The 26,789-nt window shown below is 39.9% G+C and overlaps 1 protein-coding gene, 1 non-coding gene and 1 pseudogene across 2 annotated transcripts; all 3 read left to right on the forward strand.

Annotated features, from left to right (window-relative positions):
• The first annotated feature begins 575 nt into the window (after window positions 1-575).
• LOC125094445 (uncharacterized) lies at window positions 576-669 on the forward strand (annotated as a pseudogene).
• Window positions 670-2,641: 1,972 nt separating this feature from the next.
• Window positions 2,642-13,881, forward strand: OSTC (oligosaccharyltransferase complex non-catalytic subunit). Its single transcript, XM_047718181.1, has 4 exons — window positions 2,642-2,860; window positions 6,528-6,621; window positions 8,342-8,539; window positions 13,305-13,881. The coding sequence occupies exons 1-4, from the start codon at window positions 2,722-2,724 to the stop codon at window positions 13,321-13,323; spliced, it is 450 nt and encodes a 149-aa protein (XP_047574137.1). The 5' UTR covers window positions 2,642-2,721; the 3' UTR covers window positions 13,324-13,881.
• On the forward strand, window positions 9,424-9,531 carry LOC125094518 (U6 spliceosomal RNA). Its single transcript, XR_007125544.1, has one exon. It is a non-coding gene; the product is annotated as a U6 spliceosomal RNA (small nuclear RNA).
• Window positions 13,882-26,789: the final 12,908 nt, after the last annotated feature.

Below are 26,789 nucleotides of genomic sequence, written 5' to 3' on the forward strand. Positions count from 1 at the left end.
AGCTTAAAATGATAGGCTCTATTGTATATGTTTTAAATCTGTGTTTCTTCCAACATTTGCCCTTTTTCGTCTATATAAAACATCCACCCACTGAATGATCAGATTGTATGTTTACTTAAAGGCATGCTCTAATGTCCATGGTTATATTCATTATTTCCTTGGTTTTTGGTTACAGAGTTTATATTGTGTTTAACCAAAACATTTTCTGCAGAAATATTTTTGGTTAGGACACAGATGGTAACAGATGTATGTTTTTATTCATAAAAGGTTTTTTTTTTAACACTTGGCTTATACAATATTACAAAATCAAGTTGGAAAATATTTCAGATTTTAAGATGTTAAAAATAACAATAAATTGGTTTCTGGAGCAAACTTACATTTTGGAACAGAGAAAAAATGAAAGTAATAACTCAATACATAGATGAATGTGAAGCTCTGACTAGGTGATTTTATTTTTTACTACAAAATGTTTATTTTTAATTTAAAGCTTCTAGGTTTTTTCCACAATGCATATAGAATTAGTTGTCCTAAAATATATAGGAAGAAGGATAAACTTGTCCCATCTTAAACATCTCAAGATTATACTTTCAGGGATCATTTCTATAGTTCGTTATTAAAGAAGTTTCTCTAAACATGTAGAGTACCCATCTTAAACATCTCAAATCTTGTTTCCATTTGGAACAATTGCCTTTAGGTCTCAACCAATCACAGACTACTACACTTCTTAAGTTTCACTTCTCCAGCTTCAGTTTTGTTGTATGCAAAGTGCTGTTAGTATTTCCCTAACAGAGGTGTCTTGAAGACTAAATAAGAACCAGTGTAAATCATTTAACATATGTCTGTCAAGCAGTGGTTAATTGGTATTATCTTTCCCCCTGAAGCTATCAGAGAAGCTTAAAAACTTTCAATTTCTTACCACCTCAGACCTGTCAGAATGGCTAAAAGTAACAACACAGGAAATAACAGATGTTGGTGAGGATGTGGGGAAAGGGGAACCCTCCTACACTGTTGGTGGGAATGCAAACTGGTGCTGCCACTCTGGAAAACAGTATGGAGGTTCCTCAAAAAGTTGAAAATAGAGCTACCCTAAGACCCAGTAATTGCTCTACTGGGTATTTACCCCCAAAATACAAAGTAGTGATCTGAAGGGGCACGTGCACCCGAATGTTTATAGCAGCAATGTCTACAATAGCCAAACTATGGAAATAACCTAGATGTCCATCAACAGATGAGTGAATAAAGAGGATGTGGTGTGTATAAACAATGAGATACTATTCAGCTATAAAAAAAAAAAACACGAAATCTTGCCATTTACAATGATGTGGATGGAACTATAGGGTATTATGTGAAACAAAATAAGTCAGTCAGAGAAAGACAATTATCATATGATCTCACTCATATATGGAAATTAAGAAATAAAACAGAGGATCATAGGGGAAGAGAGGAAAAAAATAAAACAAGATGAACCAGAGAGGGAGATAAACCATAAGAGACTCTTAATCATAGGAAACAAACTGAGGGTTACCGGACGGAAGAGGGGGTGGGAGAATGGGATAACTGGGTGATGGGCATTAAGGAGGGCATGTGATGTAATGAGCACATATAAGTGGGTGCTACATAAGACTGATGAATCATTGACCTCTACCTCTGAAACTAATAATACACTATATGCTAATTTATTGAATTTAATAACAAGTACCTTTCAAATAAAAAAAAACCTCTTAATTTCTATGTTTTTCCTTTTTTTTTTTTAAAGACAACATAATTTCAATTGTTCCAAAGTTCTGCTTATTTATAAAACTATGGGAACTTCAGAAACATTCTGCTTTATAATACCCAGAGAAACCTGCTATGTATAAATACTGGCTGTGCTGTATACCCACTTCATTATTGCTGATATTGTGGAGATGGGAGTTTTAATAAAGGGAGAAACCAGGATGAGTTAAAGCTTTTTGGCCAGAAAGATTTTAGTATTTATGAAGATAGGGATGGCTGTGGGAGAAGCAAAGTGGAGCGGAGGACACGGGTTATTTAAAATAGTATTTTGGTCACGTTAAGGTATCAGCTTTAGGCATCCTGTGGAGACGTCATCTTGCTATTTTTGATACATCTGGACTGGATTTTTTTTTTAATTCCCAAAAATTTAAAAATTGTCAAAAAAATTTTGACAATTTTGAGCAATTATTAGTAACAGTAGTTATTACTGTCCCCGCAACTACATCGGGAAGTAAAAGTTCTGCAACTAGGGCTTTCTCAGACTCTTGAAAAAACCGCTAAAGAAAAGGCAGAATTTTCCAAACGTTCCCATTCATCCTCCAGCTCTGGGAACCTAGAGCGCCCACGTCCAATCAGCTTCTAAATACCCCGCGACGGTGAGTGGGAGGGGCTGCGATGGGTTCGGTCCCCACTGCTTCTCCCGCTTGGCCACGTCTGACGCCCTGCAGGTCCTTGAAGGTACATAAATCACCTGCCTATTCACTGGCAATAATTGAGCTTCTCATTCAAATTTATGATTAACAAAGCTTAAAAATATATATCTTAAAATCATGGTGTTTATCCTTTCTTCATAGTTTCTTCTTTTTCCTCTGGGTAGACAAACGGCCTTACAGGGTGGCGGACCTGCAAGTCTCTTCCCGGCGCACGCGCGGGCGAGCGGGAGGGGCGGACCTGTTTCCGGGTGGCGCGTGGGGCTGGAGGTCGAGTGAAGCCCGTGCCGCCACCATGGAGACTTTGTACCGCGTCCCGTTCTTAGTGCTCGAATGCCCCAACCTGAAGCTGAAGAAGCCGCCCTGGGTGCATATGCCGTCGGCCATGACGGTGTACGCTCTGGTGGTGGTGTCTTACTTCCTCATCACCGGAGGTAACTCGGGCTGGCTCGGCCCCGAGAGGCCCTGAGACGCGGAGAGCCGGCCCGCCCCGGAGGCGCGTCTATGGGGCTGGCTCTCAGCCCCGAGGGCAGCATCTCTGTGCTCTCGATCTCTTCGGAGGGTGGAGGGAATTTCTGGGGTCTCAAGGATTAACGCCCCAAAGGTTTATCTGCCCTCACGCCCTGTTCTGTTTTCTGAGAGGTCACTCATTGTTCTCACGCCCATTGCCTTTTCGCACCTCTAGCCTCTTAGCCTAGGGATCCGAATCAGACTATATTTTTTAAACCTGTCTTGTTGCTCTTTATTGCCTGCCGTAAGTTTTTTGACAAAGATTCTGGAGGCCTCTAGTCTTGTCCGTTGTACTTCCATGGTTGGTCAAGAGGGCTTGGGACTTCTCCCTTATCTTTGTCTACAGTCCCTGGACCCTTGGAAGAGACGTGACAGTCTTTAGGTTTGTTAGCTCACACCCAAGCGTCCGTTGTTGCTTTTTGCCCAAATAAAGAATAAATGCCAATGGGATTTTCCGAATCCACGGTTTTGATAAATATTTGGGATTGGAGTTAGATTCGCAGAAGGTATTGTATTTCAAGAAGCAGAAGTTGAGAATTTAAAGAATTAGGAAAATAGCAGTACTATTAAACACTCCAGAATGTCTTACCCTGTTTTTGGGGGGGGGTTGTTTTCAAATAAAACGTTGCAAAAGGGGCGTTGTTTTGTATAGTGATGAGTTGGCAATCCGGCTACAATTTTCGAGCCACCACCCTTTCAAGCCACAGATTCACGATTTACTCAAGACTGTTCTACTGAACTGGCAAACTGGGAAGTGGAATACTTAATTTGGAAGTTACAAAATTGAAGCTTACAGATTAGGGACAGCAAAAGTGGCTCCGTTTTTAAGGGAATAGCCATAAACATCTTTATTTTCATAGATGTGAAAAGCATTGGTACTGAAGAGGGATGAATCTGAAACTGTGACTATGAGAGCTTGGTACTAGAATGTGCCTTTGAATCTACCTTCCACTCCCAGTCCAGAATCATGATAGTTAACTTGTACTTATTTAAGTAAAACACATTTGAATATTTTTTATATTGGTAAGATACTATCCTAGCATTGCATTAGCATTAACATTTGCTCAGTACATTAATAGGTACTGTACTGAATAAATGAATTTAAAGTGCATGTGATTAAACAAAAATAATAGTCTTCATCTGCTTTGAGCTGCTAGTCTCTTTTTACTAACCCTTACTCCCTTGGAGTCCAAACCTTTCTTAGAAGCCGCACAGTTCCCCTTCTGTCCACTTATTCCCTATTGATTGTGTATGGGAAGATTCTCTGCTCCAATCCCAGGGGCAGATTGCAAAGAACACCTTTTAGTGGCCAAGGCCAGAGGTATCTCATACAAGGATTCGGTTTTGCCACTGGAAAAGAGTCTCTTCTAAAAACTGTGAGTGTACTTGTAGAAGTAAATGATACTTATTGCTGAGAAATAGTCAGCAAACAATGCATTGAGCCCTTATTAAGTTCCAGGCACTAGGTACTGGGAACAGCAGTCAAGGAAACATAAGAATGCTGCTCTCCTGAAGCTTGTAATTGCATGGTTGAGACAGGTTAAATATCACAGAAATCTTTTTCCACTGCATTATCTTTTCCATTACAAATTACCCGAGATTCGTTGAAGGGATAGAACAAGAAGTTACGAGAAAATAATGGGAGTTGGAACATCATTTATATTGGAGTGTGGTTCTTAGGGAAATGACATGTTAACCAAAATCTGAAGAATTGGGGGAAAGAAAATACTGGGCAGAGGGAAAAGAATGGACAAATACGGAATCAAGAGACTGGTTAGGTAGGTTTGTAGTTGATTGAGTCTAACTAGGTTGTTAGACTTGTAGACTACTGTTGGCAGTAGAGATGGAGGAAAGTATAATGAAAGATAGTTTGGAAGTAGATTCATTAGGTCTTGATGGATTGATTGGATATATGGATTAATTGGAGAGAAGGAAGTATGAAGGAATCTTTGAGCATCTGACTAGATGGGAGGGTCATTTTCTGAGATTGAAGAGTTGGAAGGTTTTTTGGTGGGGAACAGTGAACCAGAGGGCACTTCAGGATATGTAATAGTTGGACAACTATAGTTAGTTGGCTATGTCAAGTTTGCAGCTATGAGTTTAGAATTGAGAAAAGAGTTCTCTGTTGAAATGGATTAATAATAGATTTAAAAAAAAAAAATCCTCTCATAAGCCAGATACTGAAGAACAGAGAAAGTCCCTGTTCTTAGGGAGCTTACATCTAATTCTACTGGCGCTAACGTTTGATAGGTATTGGCACATTGACCATCATTAATCGTTAGTACATGGAGTTAAAACCCTGGGAAGGGATGAGTTCAGTTCAGGAGAGAATGTAGAAAAAGAGGACAGTGCATCAAGTCCTAAGGAACTCCCAACATTTAGTGGGTTTATACAACAGGCTCTGTTAGAGATGTAGCAAGAAAGTGTGACAGGAGTATCACAAAAACCAATTTTCCCCTAAAGAAGATGGATTTAGTAAACTGGGTTGAGTGCCGCTGGGAAGCCTCCTAAGACAACTGAAAAATGTCCATGGAATTTGGAGATTATTGGGAACTTTAGCAAGAGTAAGATCAGTGGAGGCAGGTGCCAGGTTGGAGTGAGTTGAAGAATGAAGGATAAATGAGGAAAGGGAGAAAAGTTTACCTTTTTTTTCCCCCCCAGAAGGCAGTCTGCATTGTTTCAAAAAGGAAGCATAGAAATAGGATGTTAACTAGGAGGGTCTGGAGTCAAGGGAAATTTGACATAGGGAAGGAGAGGTTGAAAGTTTAGGAAGGAAGAGAGATGGCCAAAGGATCCAAGTCTGTGAGAAGGTGGAAAGGGATGGAGTCCTGATAATTGCAGAAGGAATCTCACATTGTTAGAAGGAGGGACTCTTTCTTTCTTGTAGCTGGAAGGAAGGAAGGAAGGATGGATGCAGATACTAGTTTATAGATTTGGTGGTAGTGGAGAGATTAGGGAATTTCTGTGTGATTGCTTGTTAGTCCAGGGTGAGGGAGACACAGTCTTACTATGCTTAAGAAAAGCTGGAAGTGAGGTTGTTGGAGGATAGTAGAAAAGGTAAGGAATAGATGCTGGCAATGGGAGATTGGGAAAACAATTGATTTTGATGGACATTAGTATTAATGAACACAGTGACATCATGACCTAAGTGATGGACGTTAACATTAATGATCACGAATCTCTAGTATTGCTTGTCTGCCTGTTGATATGATTTAAAAATGTCTCCTTATTTTATATTTAAGCAAGAAAATTTCTCCAGTTACCTCTCAATTGATAGAAACGTATCCAAGCATATGTGGAACATTTTCTTGAACTAAAAACAGCCTTTAATATTAAATCTTCTTTATTGTGGAGTATTAGAAACAGTTACTGAATGAATTTATCAAACACCTGTTTTAGAGATAATCTGAAATATTGAATTGAATTTTTGGTGTATCTAAAGTTTAGGATATTAGCTGGGCTTCACTTGATTATCATAATATATCTCAGTAGTCTTGTTGAAATATAAATGATCCTTTAGAGACATGAAAACTCTAATCCTTTTTAAAAATTAGGAATCCATTCTAATCTATACTATTGTCTTTCATACAGGAATAATTTATGATGTTATTGTTGAACCTCCAAGTGTTGGTTCTATGACCGATGAACATGGACATCAGAGACCAGTGGCTTTCTTGGCCTACAGGTAACACTTAACTTTTTGAATGATTTGGTGGGAAGGAAGGTTGCTGGAGTATGGATATTATTTTAAAATATATTGAAACCTGTGGGTCCATCTGCATTTAGATAGTAGCTAAAATGGCAGGAAGTGGGCGAGAATAGAAGTATGTTACTTATTTATAGGACATAAAGTGTTTCACAGTGATTGACATGATCGCTTATTTAAAGGAAGGTATTGGTTTAAAATACACTTAGACTCTTCTGGGGAGCAGCAAGCTGTACATACCTGTTTATTTGTAAGTCATGTTCTGTTGGAACTAGGCATGCCCATTTGTTTATATACTGTCTGTAGCTGCTTTCAAGCTACAGTGGTAAGCGTGACACAAACCATGTGGCCTGCAAGCCTAAGACATGTACTGTCTGGCCATTTAAGGAAGAAATCTGGGGACCCCTGGATTATACTATCAAATAAAAAAATAATAATTTTGGACACTTGGGCACTCCATTTCAGTAATGAAGCACCATTCCAGTGTGGTTTGGTTCATTGGAGCAGTGCTTATTGTATTGTTTTCTAAAATTCACTTGATAACTGTCTACCAAATATAGCTATATATTTGCATTTATACTTACTTTTATGGTATTCCTGCATAGAATATTCTGAAAAGATTACTGTGATTCTCCAGGAGTGGGGGAAATCTAGATGATAGGCGATCTTGATGATTGGGGAACCCTTCGTAGTGTTGTCATTGGCACTGTTTGAATTTTGAGCCTAGTACCTGTATTGTGTTTTCAATTAAAGCAATTAGCTAACAAAAAATACATACCTCTGTAACAGATACCTATGTATAAATTATCCCTCTAACAGAAGAATTTGCTTTTTGGGAATCCATGAAAGCTCTGTTCCCAGAAAAATCAGATATACATATATATAAAAATTCACATATAATTCTAAGGATTTATAGATTGCTGGAAATCCTTGTGGGGTTCATGGAGCCCTGGATAATAACACTTGCTTTTAAAATTTTCCCTTTGAAATAAGACATTGATTGATTGATTTTTTAAAAAGATTTATTTGCTTATTTTAGAGAGAGAGTAGGTGCATGCACACATGCAAGTTGGGGGAGGAGCAGGGGGAAAGGATCTTCAAGTAGATTCCCTGCTGATTGTGGAGCTCCATGCAGGGCTTGATTCCATGATCCATGAGATCATGACCTGAGCCAAAACCAAGATGCTTAACCAAACAGATGCTTAACCACCTGAGCCACCCAGGTGCCCTAAGAGGTTTATAAATTCTCATAAAACTTCTAGAAACATTCCTAACCAATTCAGAATTGTAAATTTATAATAGAAATTTAAATGCCATAATTTTTAAAAGCTAAACAAAAGTTCTGGGTGAAGAGTTCATATACATACACTGACTGGCTTTTCATGCTAGTAAAATCTCAGCATTGATTTTAAATAGACAGTTTTGTTAGTTGAGGTTTTAAAACTTTATGAATAAAAGCTCCATAAAGACAGATTTTTGTTGTATCCCCAGAACCTAGAACAGTGTTTGATACATAATAGGCTAAATAAAAATAAATTTTGTTGACAAGAATACACAGAAATGTGGTAAAATAGTTTTAACAGTAAGAATAAAAAATAAACACAAAAATATTTTAGCAGAAATAGGAATTTCAGTCCAAAGACAAGTATTTTATTTTTCTGGGAATTTTTACTCACTGTTTTGCTGTGGTCTTTTTCAGAGTAAATGGACAATATATTATGGAAGGACTCGCATCCAGCTTCCTGTTTACAATGGGAGGTTTAGGTTTCATAATCTTGGACCGATCGAATGCACCAAACATTCCAAAACTCAATAGATTTCTTCTTCTATTCATTGGATTCGTCTGTGTCCTATTGAGTTTTTTCATGGCTAGAGTATTCATGAGAATGAAACTGCCGTAAGTTATTAAGTACTTTGTATAATCGGCAATTTAACTTCTGTTGCAAGTTGGTAAAATAATGACTTGGATCATGTAAAATCACGGGTGATTTAATTTAACCTTCATTTAAACCAGTGACATTTCTGAGAACCAAAGAAATTTGTGACTTGCTCGAGGTTATAGCTATGGTTAGTAGTAAAATTGAAATCAGTAGCAGGTCTTTCTGAGTATTTTCTCCCTACTGTTATTTTCCTGTTACATCACTGACTACTGACTGGAGATACTGTTTCTTTAAATTGCTTTTTGGTTAATGTATACAATATGGGATTCCAGTAGTAATAGTGATAGTAGGGAATATTTTCAAGACATTAATTATTGCTGCTCTCTGAATAATGATGTGAGGAAAACCCGTTAAGCCTTGGACAGGAAGATGGTTATTACCTCACCAAAAATTTGGGAAAAGGATTTTATACGTGTGTGTATTTGTGTGTGTGTGTGTGTGCGCGTGCGCGCCTGCAATATGAGAGAGAGAGAGCGAGATGGAGCTAAATCTAGGATTTAAATTTTTAAGAGGAAGGAATTTATATTTACAGGCCTGATAAGAACATTTTGTTTCAGAAAACACAATATCTTTAGAACAAAAACAAATTGGTTTTATGGCAGCTTTTATATTTCCATTTGAGATCATTAATTTGAAATGTGGACAAGTCTGATCACATTTACCTATAGTCTGATTTCACCTATGGATGAATTAGTAATTGCAGGAACCTTGGGTAGACATACCATACAGAGATTAGCTCTTAGTAAACTCATTTTTTAGGGACTAGGTTAAACATCAAGTGTCAGTGATTTCTAAGAACTGATACTCCTTTATTATAAGAGACATTAAAAGGAAATACAGGGTGCTCGCTTTGGCAGCACATATACTAAAATTGGAACGATACAGAGAAAGATTGGCATGTCTCCTGCGCAAGGATGACACGCAAATTTGTGAAACATTCCATATTTAAAAAAAAAAAAAAAAAAAGAAATACAGGAAGGTGTGTGGGTTTCATTTGTTCTGTGGCTTTACCTCTCCATTTTCTGTCACACATCTGGAGTAGAATGGGCAGTCTTCCCCTAGGAAGTCAGTAGTACTTAATCCTGCAGTCATGTTCACATCTTAGCAGGGTGGGAAAAGAGAGCAGAGTTCTTTGTCAACTGAATGAATATCTGTGTATCCATGTGGTTCCCTCAGACTCTTCTGCCAGTGGTTCTTATATTTGTCTGGGGAAAATAGTTTTGGGGTGCCCGGGTGGCTCAGTTGATTAAGTTTCTGCCTTTGGCTCAGGTCCTGGGATTGAGCCCCGTATTGGGCTTCCTGCTCAGTGGGGAGTCTTCTCCCTCTCCATCTAACCCTCCCCCTTGCTTGTGCTCTCTCTCTGGTAAATAAATGAAATTGTTAAAAAAATAGTTTTGGCCATTGGCTAAATTTTATGAAGAATTATGTACTTCAGCATCCTCTTTTTGTTCCTTTTTTTTCCTCCTCCGTTGAGAAAGGTATATTGGTATGGAAGAGGCTGAAATTTTCCATAGCAAAACAGGAAAAGAGGAGGCTCCCAGAGAGATCAAGAGGCCACTACAAATTAACCAAAACTTTTTGGAGGCATATAGCAGATCAGAAGTGGGCTGGTTTTGCCCATAGAAAGAGATTTATTTTTATTCTGCCTTAAGCTGCTCATTCTTTACTGTTTTAGGTCCTCTCCTTAGGATATAATTGCTGTTCTTTTTAGCTCAGGCATTTGACTTGTAGGATAATAGAGCTATCTACTGCTTAAAAACAAAAGCTTTGGAAAGTGCTTAATACTCTGATTGCCTCCATCTTACTGTTTCAGTTATTTATGTAAATATTTGTCTTCTTGTCCCCATTTGTAGGCTGGCATCCAAGATTGTTGACTAAGTGAACAATAGGAAATAGGGTATACTCCCTTTATATATAATCTTCCAGGTGTAAATTAGATTTAATCCAAACAGAACAGTGATCTAAATTGTAAATTGTCATGCAGCTAAATCTAGGATTTAGATTTTTAAGGGGAAGGAATTTATGGTTCCTTCTTTAATATGATTTCTCATCTGCACCTCCTAAAGCCTGGTTCCTTGGGTGCAGAGCGGGAAGAAACAACGGACAATTTTAGAAGAGAAAGGGAAGCAACAGTATTGCATTTTCTGGAATGTTTGTAGACCCCAAACAAGATGATGAGCCATGTCTGTGGGCCTACATGTTGCACACAGTAGGGCCGTGGTTAGTACCACTAGTAAGGAGGGAATATGGCTTTTTTGCACACAAATGATCTTTGAAGTTCCAACATACATAAACAGTTTGATACCTAAGTGGAACAGCAATAGCAAAAAGACATTAAAAAAACACACCACTAACCAAGGTTGCTTTCAGATCAAATAAGTTACTAGCATCTGAGGTAATGGATGGCTATGCTGCATAAGATTCATCACGATGACCTCCAGGGCTGAAGTCTTTGTTACAAAGAGTTTGATATCTTTAGTAAGAGAAACCTTTAAAAAGAAAAAAAAAAAAACCCAATAGCAGTGAATTGGTACTGTTTTATATTGTTTAATTTATGCTTTTTTAGAGACCTGATGTCTCCCTTACAGATAAAATTTTACAAATCAAAGTATGGCTTTATTTGATGCCATATATATTTTTTTAAGATTTTATGTATTCATTTGACAAGAGAGCATAAGTAGGTAGAGAGGCAGGCAGAGAAATAGGGGGAAGCAGGCTCTCTGCTGAGCAGAGAGCCCAGTGTGGGGCTCAATCCCAGGACCTGGGATTATGACCTGAGCCGAAGGCAGAGGCTTAACCCATTGAGCCAACCAGGTGCCCCTGATGCCATATTTTTTATAGAAACATGGGCACTAATAAAATGAATGACTATTTCTTGACCATTTGCATATATGACAATACATTTTTTTAAAAGATTTTATTTATTTATTTGATAGAGATCACAAGTAGGCAGAGAGGCAGGCAGAGAGAGAAGAGTAGGAAGCAGGCTCCCTGCTAAGCAGAGAGCCCGATGTGGGGCTCAATCCCAAGACCCTGAGATCATGACCTGAGCTGAAGGCAGAGGCTTAACCCTCTGAGCCACCCAGGTGCCCCAATATGACAATACATTTAAAGTGAAAAATCAAATTTTGGTGCCTAATAGTTTTATGGTACTAGTACAGAGTTACAGAAAAACAGTTTTCATTTTGAAAATAAAATTCTTCTCATATAATTCAAAAGATAATGTATGTGGGATTGTGTGTGTGCATTAGGTACCTTTTAAATGTGCACAGGTTTAAAGAATTGAAATGATGTTTAGATACTGGGTGGGAGATGGTACAAATTTGTGCTTGGTTCTTCTGAAAAGTAATGGTCATGAGATTCTCTAAAGTCTTCACTATTAGGGTTGTTTTCTGACCTAAAAGAATTGTAAAAATTAAAAAAATAAAAGATGGTGTGCTGTATCATGCTGTGATGTCCTAAAATTAGGCAAAGTGTTTGGTTGGGAGTGGAGGGATGGGTTTCCACTTGTAGGCAAGTCTATTATAAAGCTGTATAAAATAGTCTATTGAATGGATACTATGCAATTTAGGACCAAAAAAGCTTGTTTTATTTTCTATTTATTTATTTTTAAAGATTTATTCATTTGAAAAAGTGATAGTGGGGGGAGGGGCAGAAGGAGAGGAAAGAGATTCTCAAGCAGACTCCGTGCTGACCATGAGCCTCCTGGCGCTGGCAATTCCAAGACCCTGAGATCATGACCTGAGCTGAAACCGATAGCTGGATGCTTAGCTGATTCAATCACCCAGCCACCCCTAAAAAGGCCTGTTTTAGTCAGAGTGGCAAAAATCGCCTTTTTAGCAGTTTGAGCTAGTGTTTATTAAACCTGATGAGAAAAGCTAGGGAGCTCCCCTCTAAGTCCTAAGATCACCAGATCAGTTCAGTGAAGAAATTCTAAAGGAAGGGGGAATGAAAAATAAAAGTAAGAAAATAATAATACTTTACTCAATTAATGTCATTTAGGGACTAGGAGAATGCATATACATGATTTTTCTGTGTAACTGAAATTTAATTCTACACGTGCTAAAACACTTTTACTCCTTTATGACAGGCCACTTTCTAAGGTGTTTGTTTTATTGCCTCTGTAACATTCACATTTGTATTTAGCAAATATTATTTGATAACTGTTACTTGCAGGACAGTGAACATGAAGCATAATTTTGCCTTCTTGACTCAGGGTCCTTTTAGGTTCAGACTTAATTAGACACAGCAGCACTTACCAGTTTTTAGTTGATTTCCTTAGTGTAACCTGCCATTTCTCCTTTTTATCATCTTATACCTGTTGTCATTTTCCTTTTCTTCCTCTTCTTGATTTTGTTGTTAATTCTGTGTTTTGAGGAGATCGATAACCTAGCTGCTGTGCTTGCATTTTAAATCAGTCCTGGTTGAAGGAGGCTTCATGGCCTGGCTTTTTACCTGCCCTGCAGGTGTGTGAGTGGCTTTCCATTTGCTTGCAGATTTGGAGCTTATTGGTTTATAACTTTACCCTTTGAGGGGAAAGGGTAATGGAAATGAAGCTCAGTAATGTAGTCATTTATTGGGGAGGCAAGATACGAAGTAAAAACCATGAGGAGGAATTACACAATTATATTTTTAGATGGTCATTTGATTCATCATAAAATTTGGGCGCTTTGGAATTTGCTTCCTTTTCACTTTTTGTGTTTATAAATTTTATTCCTACAGGGGCTATCTGATGGGTTAAAAAAATGCCTTTTGAGAAGAAATCAGTGGATACTGGATTTGCTCCTATTAATGAAGTTTTAAAGGCTGTACCAATCCTCTGATGTGAAATACGGAAAAAGAGCGAAGCAGCAGTTAAAAGAAGCATCTAGTGAAACTAGGAAGCATATTAAAGCTTGAACTAGAATGTCTGCTTGGTATCAAAGAGACAAGCTCATCACAGTATTTATTCCTGCTGGCCTGTACTGACATATCAACGATGTTAGGTGGCATTTTCTTAGTTTTTCATTTCTTAAAGAAAATAATTCTGTTTCTACAACTATAATGTTGAATAAAGTGATTATTTTTTACAGCCCCCTTAACATTTTTTGGAGATGACATTTTCTGACTTTCAAAAATTAATGTAAAAGCAGGAAGCAAGAGTCCATGAGCTGAGAATTCTGGACAGATCAGCTTTATGTGTGGTGCTTTGCCTTTAAACAGAGTGTGTGACAGCACATTATTCAGATTTGTATGCAGGACTGTTTCATGCACAATAAGATGTATGAAAGGAGCAGAAATAAATAAGTTTTCTAATTAATAACTTTTGTATTTGTATTTTTATGAGACTGACCTGCCACCCACTGCGCCAAGAAGGCCACTTATGTATGTGATTTAATTAACTGATAATACTAACTTTTTGGTCCATAATTATTCTTGTGACTCTCTTAAACTACTGTTAGTAATTTTAAGATCTCAAAATGTGATTGATAGGTTGTCTTGTGAGGTCGCAATTCTGTATCCCTATAAATATTCAAGCATGGGCTGCATGTGTATGTCAGAGTTGTAAATGTGGTTGTGTGAGATGAAAACTCCCTTCAGGCATTCGTTTTCAGTAATTAACACAATTTTGGGCATATCTAAAAGGATCCCTACACCGGTCTGGTCTAGCCTTAATTTCTTGTAGCCAAGCCTTTTGGTTCTCCCTGACTGGCTGTGAATGTCACTTCTTTGGTGGCTCTGTTAATTCTTATCCCAAGATGTTTAAGTTTTTTGTTTTTTTTTTTAAGACTATATTTATTTTTTAGACAGAATCACAAGTAGGCAGGCAGAGAGAGGAGGAAGCAGGCTTCATGAGGAGCAGAGAGCCCGATGCGGGGCTCGATCCCAGGACCCTGGGATCATGACCTGAGCCGAAGGCAGAGGATTTAAGCCACTGAGCCACCCAGGTGCACCCCCCAAGATGTTTAAGTGTACAGGAAAATTCTGTGAGGTGATTTTTTTCTAATTCCAAGACTGATTTATATGTAGCCATTCATAAGTTAAAAGATTTATTTATTCAAAAAGTTCTACATACTTACTATATGTCAAGTGGCCCTGAGGACTATAAGGGTGAATAAGACAGATAAAGGCTCTGTTTTCATATTCTGGTAGAGAAGCCAGATAAACAAAAGATAGAAAATGCTTATGAAATGTCAGACACCAATAAACACCACAAACAAAAAGTAAGTTACTAGTCTGCTGATGAGAGATTTGGGGAGAGAATATGGTTTTATCTCAAGGCTCAGAAAAAGGAAAATAAGACCTGTATGTACTCACCAACTTTAAAAGGCTTGATTTAACTTCATTTTTTGTTATTTGGCCATATTTTAAAACCTTGGTTAAACTAGATAGAAGATGATAGGTGTTACGACTGCAAAAGGCCTTTTCCTAAACAACGAGTAGTAGACCGTTCCCATCAAACACCACAAGATGGCGCTACTGAGGTTTGGTGTGTTTTTTTGTCTCTGCTTTTAAGATTCTGTTTTTGTTTTTATCATAAAATAAATGTATCTTTACTGAATTCAGTGAAATATATTTGAATATCTGCTGGTAAAATTGCAAAGTTTTATGTGAAGAAAAAAATCATTGTCTTGTACTGGACTTAAAATGCTTTTGGTGATGCTAAAACTAAAATGGCATAGGCTGAAGGAAAGCCTTTCAAGTAATATCATTATTAACACCAGCAGAGGTTAAGTAAATGAGAAAGAGACCAAATTAATAGGTTAGACTGGAAACAAACTAGTCTGATTCTACCCCAGTATTCTCCAGGAGTTAAAGCTAACTAACGTGGAATAAGAAGTACAAAATGGTCCAGTGAGGGGTAAAGCAGGCCTGCGAGGCTAACCATGGAACGCTGCCATTCAGTGACGCAGAGCTGACAAAGTAGCTGTCAGTCCCATGGGGAGCTCCATAGAAGAGCCTGCCTTCAGAGCAGTTGGGTGGAAATGGCTAGCCCCCAGTATCAGCTGGGTCTTCAGCCCGAGGCCACACAGGCGGTGAGTTGGTCAAAGGGATCTGAGTAGCATACCTGTGGCAGATTCATAAAAGGAAACCTTACAGGATTAAAATGAAAAGAAATCCTATGTGTCTGGATAGTAAAAGAAATTGTACTCTGATTGTCATTACTTGACGTGGGAAGTGTGAGGTGACTTAGATTCTGAGTAAATGGTACATACCTGAAGTATAAAGTTGGAATAAAGGTTTTTTTTCCCATTTTGCTAGTAAGTAAATTGAGATTCATCAGCAACACTGCTTGCCTCCATATAGAGACCACTTGTTTCCATTATGAGCTGCTATTTTCTGGTATAAAAGGTCAGAGTTTGAACATAGTAATAAGTCTACATTTGTTTATAAAAGAATGAATGCCAGATGCTGGGTTAGATCAATGTGAGATTATTTAAAAAATGAGGGGTTACATAAAAAATACAAGCCCTTGCTAATGTGGAATTTATAATCTAGTGAGTGTGTACAAATTGGCCAATTCTCTGCTTATAGAAACACATGGGAAGAACACCTAAATCCAGATCTGGGTTGAGGAAAGGCTTAATTTGTTGTTGGAACATTGGGTCTAAAAGTTTCAAATGCAAATACACTTTTCCCAAAACTTCTTTGTTTTTCCTTGTTTTGCTTAATGTACAGTATTCTACTATGTACTAAGACTCTTAACAGCAAGTGAGAGAAAACCAGGCTGGCTGGAACAAAGGGTAATTGATCGGGATACTAAAGTATCATGATACTCAAGACAGGGATGCTGCCAGGCATTAGGTGTGCCAGAATTGAGGATCTACTACTGTAAGGACTTGTGTTCGTTTCTGACATATTCTATGATCTATCTGCTCCAGGCTTTTCTCTGTATAAAACTGGTCACTTCTATTCCTCTAGTTCAGAGTGGTGGGAATCACATCTGTCAGCCTACCTCGATTGTTACACTTGACAGCTTCAGCCACTCTAGAGGACATTTACTTGATTCAGTGAGTTCTTTTAAGGGTGGTGCCTCTTTCGATGGAAACCCTACCTTTTCCCTCATCTTTGACCAGCCCTTCCTGCCCCAGGCCTGCTGCTCCCAGTTGACTAGCTGCCTCTTTGAAGATTATCCAAAGTCCAGTCGTTATTAAGTTAGTTCATATTATTTGTTATAATTTATGTGAGAATTCAAGTCCTAATTTCATTGTCCATGATGAGATGTCCTCTAGCTTCTGTTGAACCTGCCAGTGATGAAAATCTTTTTACCTCTCAAGGCAGGCCATTCCATTTTCAGATCTCTCTCTCTCTCTCTCTTTCTTTTTCTTTTTTTAATTGAAGGGTGGGGGAGAGAAAGAAGAGGTGGTGATAAGGGGCAGAGGGAGAGAGACACTCTTAAGCAGGCTCCATGTCCAGCACATGTGCCTGGGATGGGACTCACTCCTCAGCCCTGAGGTAATGACCAGAGCTGAATCAACAGTTGGACTCTTAACTGAGCCACCCTCAGATCTCTTTGTCTTTTATTTTATTTTTTTTTTAAGTATTTATTTGACAGAGAGAGATCACAAGTAGGCAGAGAGGCAGGCAGAGAGAGAAGGGGAAGCAGGCTCCCCTCTGAGCAGAGAGCCCGACGTGGGGCTCGATCCCAGGACCCTGAGATCATGACCTGAGCTGAAGGCAGAGGCTTAACCTACTGAGCCACTCAGGCACCCCAGAACTCTTTGTCTTTTAGAAGCTATCTTCTGGTTTGCTTTAGTTCATTGGTTTCAGGTCCACTGCTCGTGTCTGCATCTAGGGATATGTAACTGTACTGTAATGACAGCCAACAGTTCAAATGTTGAAACTCTTAGAAGCCTTTTTTTTTTTTTTTTTTCAGGCCTACCATTATTAGCTTTTTGGGTTCGGAAATGTGCGGTCTGGTTCCTTTAGGGTCACTCCTCTCACCACACTCTAAGTTGTTCATATTCCTTCAAAAATACGTTCCCTGAAAGATTATGTACTGCGTTGGGGGTTCTTAGATGGGCATAGCCATTTTGGTGGTTACATCTCATAAGCTGTATTAATTATCAGGGTTTCCACAGTGGTTACTATGGACCTTGATGGTCGATACCATGAGTTCTTGGAAGCTCAGCTGGGGGGTCAAGTCAGAGTTGGATTCATATTTCAGCTCTGCCAGTTACCAGCTATGTCACCATGGCCAAGTTGCCTACATCCTCCGAGCCTCATCTTCTTAAGAAGATAAGGATAGCAATATCCACCTTATAGGAATGTTCTGCGAATTAAATGAGATAATGCACAGCGTCTGTCAGGAGCTCCGGAAATATTAGGTCTGTACTTATCTTTAGTCATTTTCCCTTCACACCGCGAGGTTTTATTGAATGCATGATTGTACGTTCTCCTCCCCGGGGATGGGAGTGGTGGACACGTGCACACACAGGCATGTGTACTCCATCGAACTGAACCTTGGAATGTCTGCTTTTTACCTCCACTTTAAAAAGCCTTCTTACCACTTACCTCACATCCGTCGCAGGGCGGAAACAGTTGCCGGCGGGCGGGCAGCATGACGCCGCCATCTTCTAAAGGCCAAGGAGCTGCTTTTGGTTAGCAGAGGGTGTCGCCTCTTCCTAAAGTCTGTTTCTTCAGACGCGGCCTGACGAGGATGCACCGTCACACACGCCATTCAGTGCTTATGTTGGCAATCGCTCCACCTCAGAAAAACGGTTGTTCTCTTGGCAGGAGAGTGTGGGCGCCAGCCTAAACACGGTGCACTCAAGGTCTGACCCGTTTCAGAGGTTGGAACACCTGGAACTCAGAGTCCGCTGGACTGTTGTACTGTTTTAACGGAGATGACAGGAAATGAGCTAACAATTTTAAGCCCAGAGAGCTCACGCCGGACTGTATCTTTTCACATAACACTTTATATTTGGATAACATGTAAACGGTACACTTGCGTCTGTTATCACATTTGAGTGGGAAGGAGGACCCCCAACTGTCTTCTGGGTCTCTTAGTGTCATGAGAAGAAATGGGCTGTCAGCAAGGGCTGGTACCGTGCTGGTATTTGAGCCATAGTATTTCCAATCCTTACCGCTGTTCAGTTCATAAAGAGTGCGTCTCCATTTCCCGGGATCTGCTGGGCTGGAACTGAAGCGTGCCTCGCTCTAAATCTCGCATACTTTCTGCTAGGACATCATATACGTTTCATCCTATATTCTAATGTATCGTTTTCAAAGTCGGTGTCTGCCCCGATGGTGGAGGTCAGGATGGTGGTTTGCCTTGAGAAGTGGGGCGGTGACCGGAGGGGTTGGGGGTCTCTGCCTGGGTTGCTGCTAATGTTATTTCCCGATCTGGGCCCCACGTGGTAAGGAATGTACACTTTGGGAAAATGAATTGAGCTGTACGCCTAGGATCTGTGTACCTTATGAATGTTATATTTAAATAAAAGGGTCTTTTTACATCCTGGTTTTTTTTTTTTTTTGAAAGCGAGCTCTTTACTTATCCCCGGAATCTAACATTGTGCTTATTTGTTACAGTGAACAAATATAGCTCGTGGGCATTTTGGTCATTTATTGTGGACAAGTGAGGGCTAAATACACAATTAAGGGAAATTATTGCTTCTAAGAGTGCTGCTCAATCTTTTGGGTCATAGACCAGTTGAGGATCTCATTAAAATTAGAATAAAAAGTAAAAATCAAAGCATATACATTCTATATCAGGCACTGGACCCAACTTCTTTATATGGTTTTCTCTTTACCTGCACCACACACTGTGAGGTGGGCATTATTCTCATTTTATAGATACGGGAATCAAATCTCAGAGTCATAAGCAACTTGACCAAGATCACACACTAAGGAATATTTAATCCAAGATTCAAACCCAAGTTTACCTGCCTCTCAAATCCATTCCCTTACCTACTGTACACTGCTTACCTCTAGATACTCTTGCCAAAAGAATGGACTCTTCCCTCTCTTCCATCCCCTCCAACACACACAGAGACACACACACACTGTCATCTGTTATTTCAGGAAGCTCAAAAACCTGAAGTACATCATCTTTAGACAGAGTAAGAACCAATTTAAGAAAACTTTCAGGTTGGAAAATAGGACAGAAAAAACTTATAAACAAAGGACTAGTACCATGATCTAGGACCATGGAAAAACACTCAGATCATTAATTTGATGAGGTTGTGGTTTTGATATCTTTTTTTTTGTTTCCCCCATAAAGCTTGATTCATGTAATTTTTCATGTTAACCTTTTATTATATAATATGTAATATATTCAAAGGAATATATGAAACAGACATGTAAATTGAGAAGCATAATAAAATGAACAAAGTCCCAAGAACCCATAACCCAACACAAGCATGAAAATATTTCCAATACCACGGGGCTTGTCTTTGTATTTTATCTTATCCAATCCCGTGCCTTCCCTCTAGAGGTATCCATTGCTATGAATTTGGTGCTTATCACTTCTTTGCTTTTTAAAAAATACCACATTTTTGTAACTATTTAACTAATAAAGCATACAGTTTTGCTTGCTATTGGGTTACTGCTTACCACATAGATAATATTCACTATGTTCGTAATTTAAAAAATATTTTCAGTTTTATGAAATTTGATTGTCAGATCTTTCCGGTGAAATAAAGTTTTCATCATTACGCAGTGACTCTTTTTGTATTTGATAATGATTTTTTTTTTTGTCTCAAAATCTGTATAGTCTGTAGCTATAGAGAGAATTGAGTAGCTAACTCAACTCTCTGCAGGTTAGAATTTGCCATATATCTTTTTAAATCATTTTCACTCTTTATATATATTTATATAGATATTTATATTTTGTATATAAATAGCTATCATAATATATATTTATATATTATATATTTATATATAAATATATTTATTTATATATATATTTATATATAAATATATATATAAATATATTTATTTATATATATATTTATATATAAATATATTTATTTATAAATATATTTATATATTTTTATTTTCTTTCACTCATTATACTCTGTTCTTACATATGTTTTAGATGTGTCTCCTGTGTGCATCATGAAACCTCATGTATTTATGTTTTACTCTGACAACCTTTTTCTTTTTTTTTTTTTTTAAGATTTTATTTATTTATTTGACAGAGAGAGATCACAAGTAGACAGAGAGGCAGGCAGAGAGAGAGAGAGAGAGGGAAGCAGGCTCCCTGCTGAGCAGAGAGCCCGATGCGGGACTCGATCCCAGGACCCTGAGATCATGACCTGAGCTGAAGGAAGCGGCTTAACCCACTGAGCCACCCAGGCGCCCCAACCTTTTTCTTTTAATGAGCGACTTTATTATTTTCAGGAATGGTGATGATTACATATTTAGACTTTACTGTATCTCTTCACTTGTCCTATTTGTCTCATTTTTTTCAATGCTCCTTTTTCCTCCTCTCTTACCTTTCTTGAGTTGATGGAATTTTTTTTTTTTTTTAATCCTTAAATGGCAGACTGTAGTTTCCAATGATAGCTGTGACAATACTCTGGTCTCACTTGTTTTGTGCAGAGTAACCTTGCCACTCCCCATGAAATGGTAGAGATGATGTCTTCAGAGCTTGCAAATTTGCCGGCCCCATGACCCCATGCTGACCCCGTGACCCCATGTTGGCTTTGGCCAACAGAACATGCCAGAAGTGACCATGCTGGTGCCAGATATGCTTTATAAGTGGCTTGGCAGCTTCTGTTTCCCCACTCTTAGCATGCTCACTCTTGGGGTATGCCTTCTTGGAACCCAGCTGCAAGATCATGAGAAGCCCAAACCCTCAGTAAAACCACGTGTGGTGCTCCGTCTTGCTGCTGCCCCTCGGAACAATTTGTTACTTAAATTGTAACCCTTGGAGGATTTTACTAGTTGCCAAGCACATTTAGATATGGCCTTAAGAAATACATTTACTGGCAACGGGTCTTTGGGGAGAAGGACGATAGAAGACCGTGAAGCTGGGCAGCTGGGGATGCCAGGCTCGCTCAGGGTGGGAGGCCGCCCCTTCACAGAAGCCGGGCAGCCCGGAATGCCCGGCCCGCCCAGGGCGGAACCCCGCCTGCTTCAGGGAAGCCGAGCACCCCGGAACGCCCAGTCAGCTCAGGGTGGAACGAAAACCGCCTGCTTCACTTTTCAGTTATCGCTCCTTTCTCTTCCCAGAAGCGCCTGTTGTTAGTTAGATGAGTCCTTTGAATGTGCTTGGTTAACTATAAACTTTATCCTCCTCCTCGCTGTCCTCAAGACGTGACTAACGTTTGACCTTCATCGGTCCTTCTGTTGGCTATTGTTTCTCTCTAATAAAAGTGAGACTGTGGAGTGGCTCGTGGCAGCAGTCTTTTTCGACTGTTGTCACCTGCTCCCAATCTCTTGCAGCTGACTTGTTTGTGCCTAATTGTGCCTAATTCTGACTAATTCCGATTGGAAGTGGCACGTTTTACTCCAACTGAGCTCCAAGCCAGTGGCCACCACCAACTGCTAGTCCCATGAGTGAACTCTGGTGGCCATACAGCCCCAGCTGCCATCTGGCAGGGCACCTGTAAGGGACAGAGCCACAAAGAACTGCTCACTGAGCCCAGGTGGCCTAGAAGACCTTGGGACATGTTAATAAACTGTTGCTTTTAGGCACGAGGCTTTAGGGTGGCTTTTTATGCAGCAGTAGATAACTGGGATGGAAACGTGGCCTTGGCTATGGGATTGATTGATGAATGGAAACTGATAGAGTCCTGAGAAGTTGGAGAAAGCAAGCTAGGAGGGTTTCGAGAATACCATCAATGACAGTTGACAGGTCCTCAGGGAAGTGCTGGTGGGGGCTGAAGACTGTGAGGAAGGGGACCTCGGTGGCTGAAGAAAAGTGACGCGTGCTACGTAAAGTTTACTAACGTGTAAAATAGAAAAGGCACCTAAGACAATCATGAATCCCATGGAGAGATTTCCAGGCAGAAAAGTGCCAAGTGTCAGTTGGGTTCTTCTAGCTGCAATATAATGACACGTGAGAAGAGAGAAAGAAACCAGAGAAGGAGTTGTCTTTTTGAGTTAGAGTGATAGCAAGCCCAGAAAAGACTTTCCAGGTAGCAAATAAAAGCTTGTGTTTTTATATATTTATTTTTTAGAGAAGGGGAGAGAGAGGGAGGGGAAGGGGAGAGAGAGAGGGAGAGGGAGAATTCCAAGAAGGCTCCATGCCCAGCACAGAGCCTGACACAGGGCTCCGTCACACAACCCTGAAATCACGACCTGAGCCGATATCAAGAGTCAGATGCTTAACCCAGCTGAACTACTCAAGTGCTCCAAAAGCTTGTGTTTTAAAAACACAGTTCATCCAAGAAACGTTCCTCATTTAACCTCTTTAAAAGACTTTGTGTTAAACTGATGGTTAAAGTGTAGTTTCTAGTACTTCTTCACAACTCTTAGTTGTATTATACATTTTCTTTTTTTTGAAATATTTTATTTATTTATTTGACACGAGGAGAGAGAGAGACAGTGAGAGCAGGAACACAAGCGGGGGAGGGGGATGGGAGAGGGAGAACTAGGTTTCCTTCCTAGCAGGGAGCCCCATGTGGGGCTCGATCCCAGAATCCTGGGATCATGACCTGAGCCAAAGGCAGACACTTAATGACTGAGCCACCCAAGTGCCCCTGTGTTACACATTTTCAAGGTACAAAGCTGTTGGGCATGTAGGAAACTATCCTTACTCTACAGTGTTGATATAAGCAAAACCTGCAGCCATCCTTTCTTCTCCTACAATTTTGGGGCTCTTGCTATGTGCCTACTGATCTGCTTTAGTCAGGTGGTCTATCCTCCGCCTAGTGGAGTATTATGACTCAGGATTTAAGGATGAAGTATATGAAGCCAGAGAGCTAAATATCTCCACCAAGAAACAGCTAGTAGAGATGGAAACTCGATTCGAACATTAGTTTGACTCCAAGTCAAAAGTCCTCCTTTACTTTTTTCTCTGAGAAGAGCAGGGAGCAGTCCAAAAACCAAAAAGCATCCGCCATGTGGATTATTTTCACCTTATCGAATCCCATACTTGCTGTCTCTCGCAGTCAGTGTATTTTAGACTACCTATATGTCAACCATGATTTCAACAAATTATCTGACTTTCTCCATTTCTTCTAGTTAGGAATATACCAGTAGTGTAATAGGCGTCTTCGTTTGTAAAGGGTTTGGATCAAATGACCTGCAAAGACTCTTTCACCATGGATACTGTCTTCATCTTTTCTAATTTTCCAACGCATGGGTTTTCCCAGCAGTGTCTGCGGGGCTACAAAGGAATTCCGTCTGACCAGCAGAGGGAGCTCTTGATAATTGAATAGAAGACGCATTTATTGTGTGTCTACTGTAGGTGGCCAGCTCTAGGCGGAAGCCCAATCCTGAGGCTGCCTCCAATTTATGCTATCTGTTCTATCTCTAGAAGGCCTATCTCAAAGTATTGTTTTTACATATGGTGAAGGTTTAAAAACACACACACTATTTAACCAAGAAAAAAGCTGCCTGTGGAAAACAGTAGTGAGACCTCTCCTAATGCTTCAGTGCCTGACTTGAGGCCCAGTTAGTTAAGTGACCCTGGGAGTCCATGACTACTTTGTGACGGATCTGACATGTCAGATGCCTCTCAGGATCTCAGGAGCTGGAAACGGCATCTTCTTAAGGCTGCTGTGATCATAAGTGGTATACAGTAGCCAAAGAGAGTTCAAGAATATTTTCAATTTAGGGGCGCCTGGGTGGCTCAGTGGGTTGGGCCGCTGCCTTCGGTTCAGGTCATGATCTTAGGGTCCTGGGATCGAGCCCCGCATCGGGCTCTCTGCTCGGCGGGGAGCCTGCTTCCTCCTCTCTCTCTGCCTGACTCTCTGCCTGCTTGTGATCTCTCTCTGTCAAATAAATAAATAAAATCTTAAAAAAAAAAAGAATATTTTCAATTTATATATACATTTGCAACACTGAATACCTTTTATCTATACATTGATACAAATACTAACATCATTTTTTTAAGATATCAACTAAATGATGTTTCAAAACAGGAAGTGTAAAATCCAAATGTTAGACGCCTGGGTGCCTTAGTTGGTGAAGCCTCTGCCCTCGGCTCAGGTCAAGGTCCCAGGGTCCCATCCTGATTGGGCTCCCTGCTCAGAAGGGAGTCCGCTCCTCCCTCTCCCTCGCTCCCCGCCACTTCACTTGTGTTCTCTCTCATTCACTCCCTCTCTCAAATGAATAAATAAAATCTTTTTTAAAAAATCCAAACGTTTCTGAAACTTGGCTTTCTCTTTGTTTCTCTCAAAGCTCTCTTAACAATTTTCCAGTTATCAGTGATTACTATTTTATAAACAGCCACATTCACTGAGGGCGGGGTCGTTATACCGTACTGTACTTCAACATGTCTAAGTGAGAGATTTCTCAAGACAGGAGCTGCACCAAAGCGGGCAAGACCACTTAAAACTGTGTCAACAATCAAATAGAAGATTTGTCAAATATTTAAATAAACTCTTGAAGGTAGGCCAGGACAAAGGTACTCCTAGTTCTTCCACTTACTAAGCTTGGTCATGTCTCCTCATGAAAAGTCATGATCCCTCTTCCTGTAAGGGTGACTTCCTTGAGGGAACCAGAGGCTGAGTAATCTGGGCAGATCTTCACAACAAGCTGGTCATCCATCTGGGCCACGTGACTGGGTGTCCCCTGGCCCCGGGCCACGCCTGGTCAGCACTTTGAGAAGAGCTGACAGATGTGCCTGAAAAGGCTGGATACCAACCCGAGCCTCAGGGGCTCTCAGTCCAGTACATGCAGATCTGCTTTCTCTCTCTCCCTTTCTCCCTCCAACTCCCCAGATGTCACTGTAGTTACTAAAGTAAAGCCTTGACAAGGAAACTGCCCGTTTCAAGGTTTGCTGTTTTCCTTGTCATTCAAATTCATCTTGGATCTCTTGCCCTGAGCACGTTAATCAGTGTTTCCGAACAAACAGGGTCTAAACAAGGGAGAGCAAAGTGCTGATTCACTAGTCCTAGATTCTCTAGGACTGTTAACACTTTAACTGCCTAATTCTTGTTCTGGAGGGGATTTTCTTTGACTGTTGAAAGCTTTGTTGTTTAAGGAAGGATGGGTATGAAAAATAACGAGTATTTACGGAGAAAGTGCTGGGCTCCAGGCGACATTGGAACTCTCTCAGTGTCTGAACTCTGCATCCACACAGAGGATGAAGTGAACTGATTACGTCCATTTTGTAGATGAGGAAACTGAGGGTCAGACAGGTCGAGTGGCTTGGGTAGTTTGCACAGATCCTCAGCGGGGGACCTACAGCCTGCCTCCAGAGCCTCTGCTCTGAACCATGAGGGAATGTTCCCCAGGAACGTGTCCTTATTTGGCCTCAAAGGATTAGGAAACTTTTAATGTGATTGAGTCAACCAGTTTAGAAATTGCTTGAATTCAGGATCTGATTCTGTTTCTTGTTTACTTCTTTACGCAAATGTCTGCATCACAGATGGAGCTTTGTGTTCCTCTCCACCCGCTGTAGCACTTACTACATTTTGTCAGTTTAGTCTCACTCGTTTGCATCTGAGAAAGGTGCTCAGAACTTAGCCTGAACAGGAGCTTGATTTTTATTAGGGGACTGAAGAAGAAATAACTTTTGGAGAATGCTTTAAATTTCACAAAGTACATGTACACTGCTCCACTGGTAACTACTTACAGATATTTAACGTGGTCTCCATTTTGCTGGAACTTAGAAAAGCATAGTTTTGGGGCTTCTGGGTGGCTCAGCCGTTAAGCATCTACCTTTGGCTCAGGTCATGATCCCAGGGTTCTGGGATCAAGCCCTGTATCAGGCTCCCTGTTCCGTGGGAAGCCTGCTTCTCCTTCTTCCACTCTCCCTGCTTGTGTTCTCTCTCTCGCTGTCTCTCCCTGTCAAATGAATAAAATCTTTTTTTTTAAAGGAAGAAAAGTATAGTTTTTATACAGTTTTCCTTTGAAAGCGTTAGTTAAATCCTATGTACCAAATTATATGTATGTCCCTGACTTCCTTTTTGTAATGTAGCTTCTGCATTTCATGTTATTAACTTCAGGCATGGGAACAGAAAACACCGAGGAATTCGCTCATGTAGGTGGTTCATGGTGCCAGCAATGAGGTGAGCTGTTAAGACCTTAGGAAAATGGAAAATGAGAGCACTTAAAGTAAGCTGGAAGAAGATTCCCTGGATGGAGGTAGTCTGTCATCTTGGATCA

The sequence above is a fragment of the Lutra lutra genome, chromosome 2 (assembly GCF_902655055.1).
Source record: "Lutra lutra chromosome 2, mLutLut1.2, whole genome shotgun sequence".
Taxonomy (NCBI): Eukaryota; Metazoa; Chordata; class Mammalia; order Carnivora; family Mustelidae; genus Lutra; species Lutra lutra.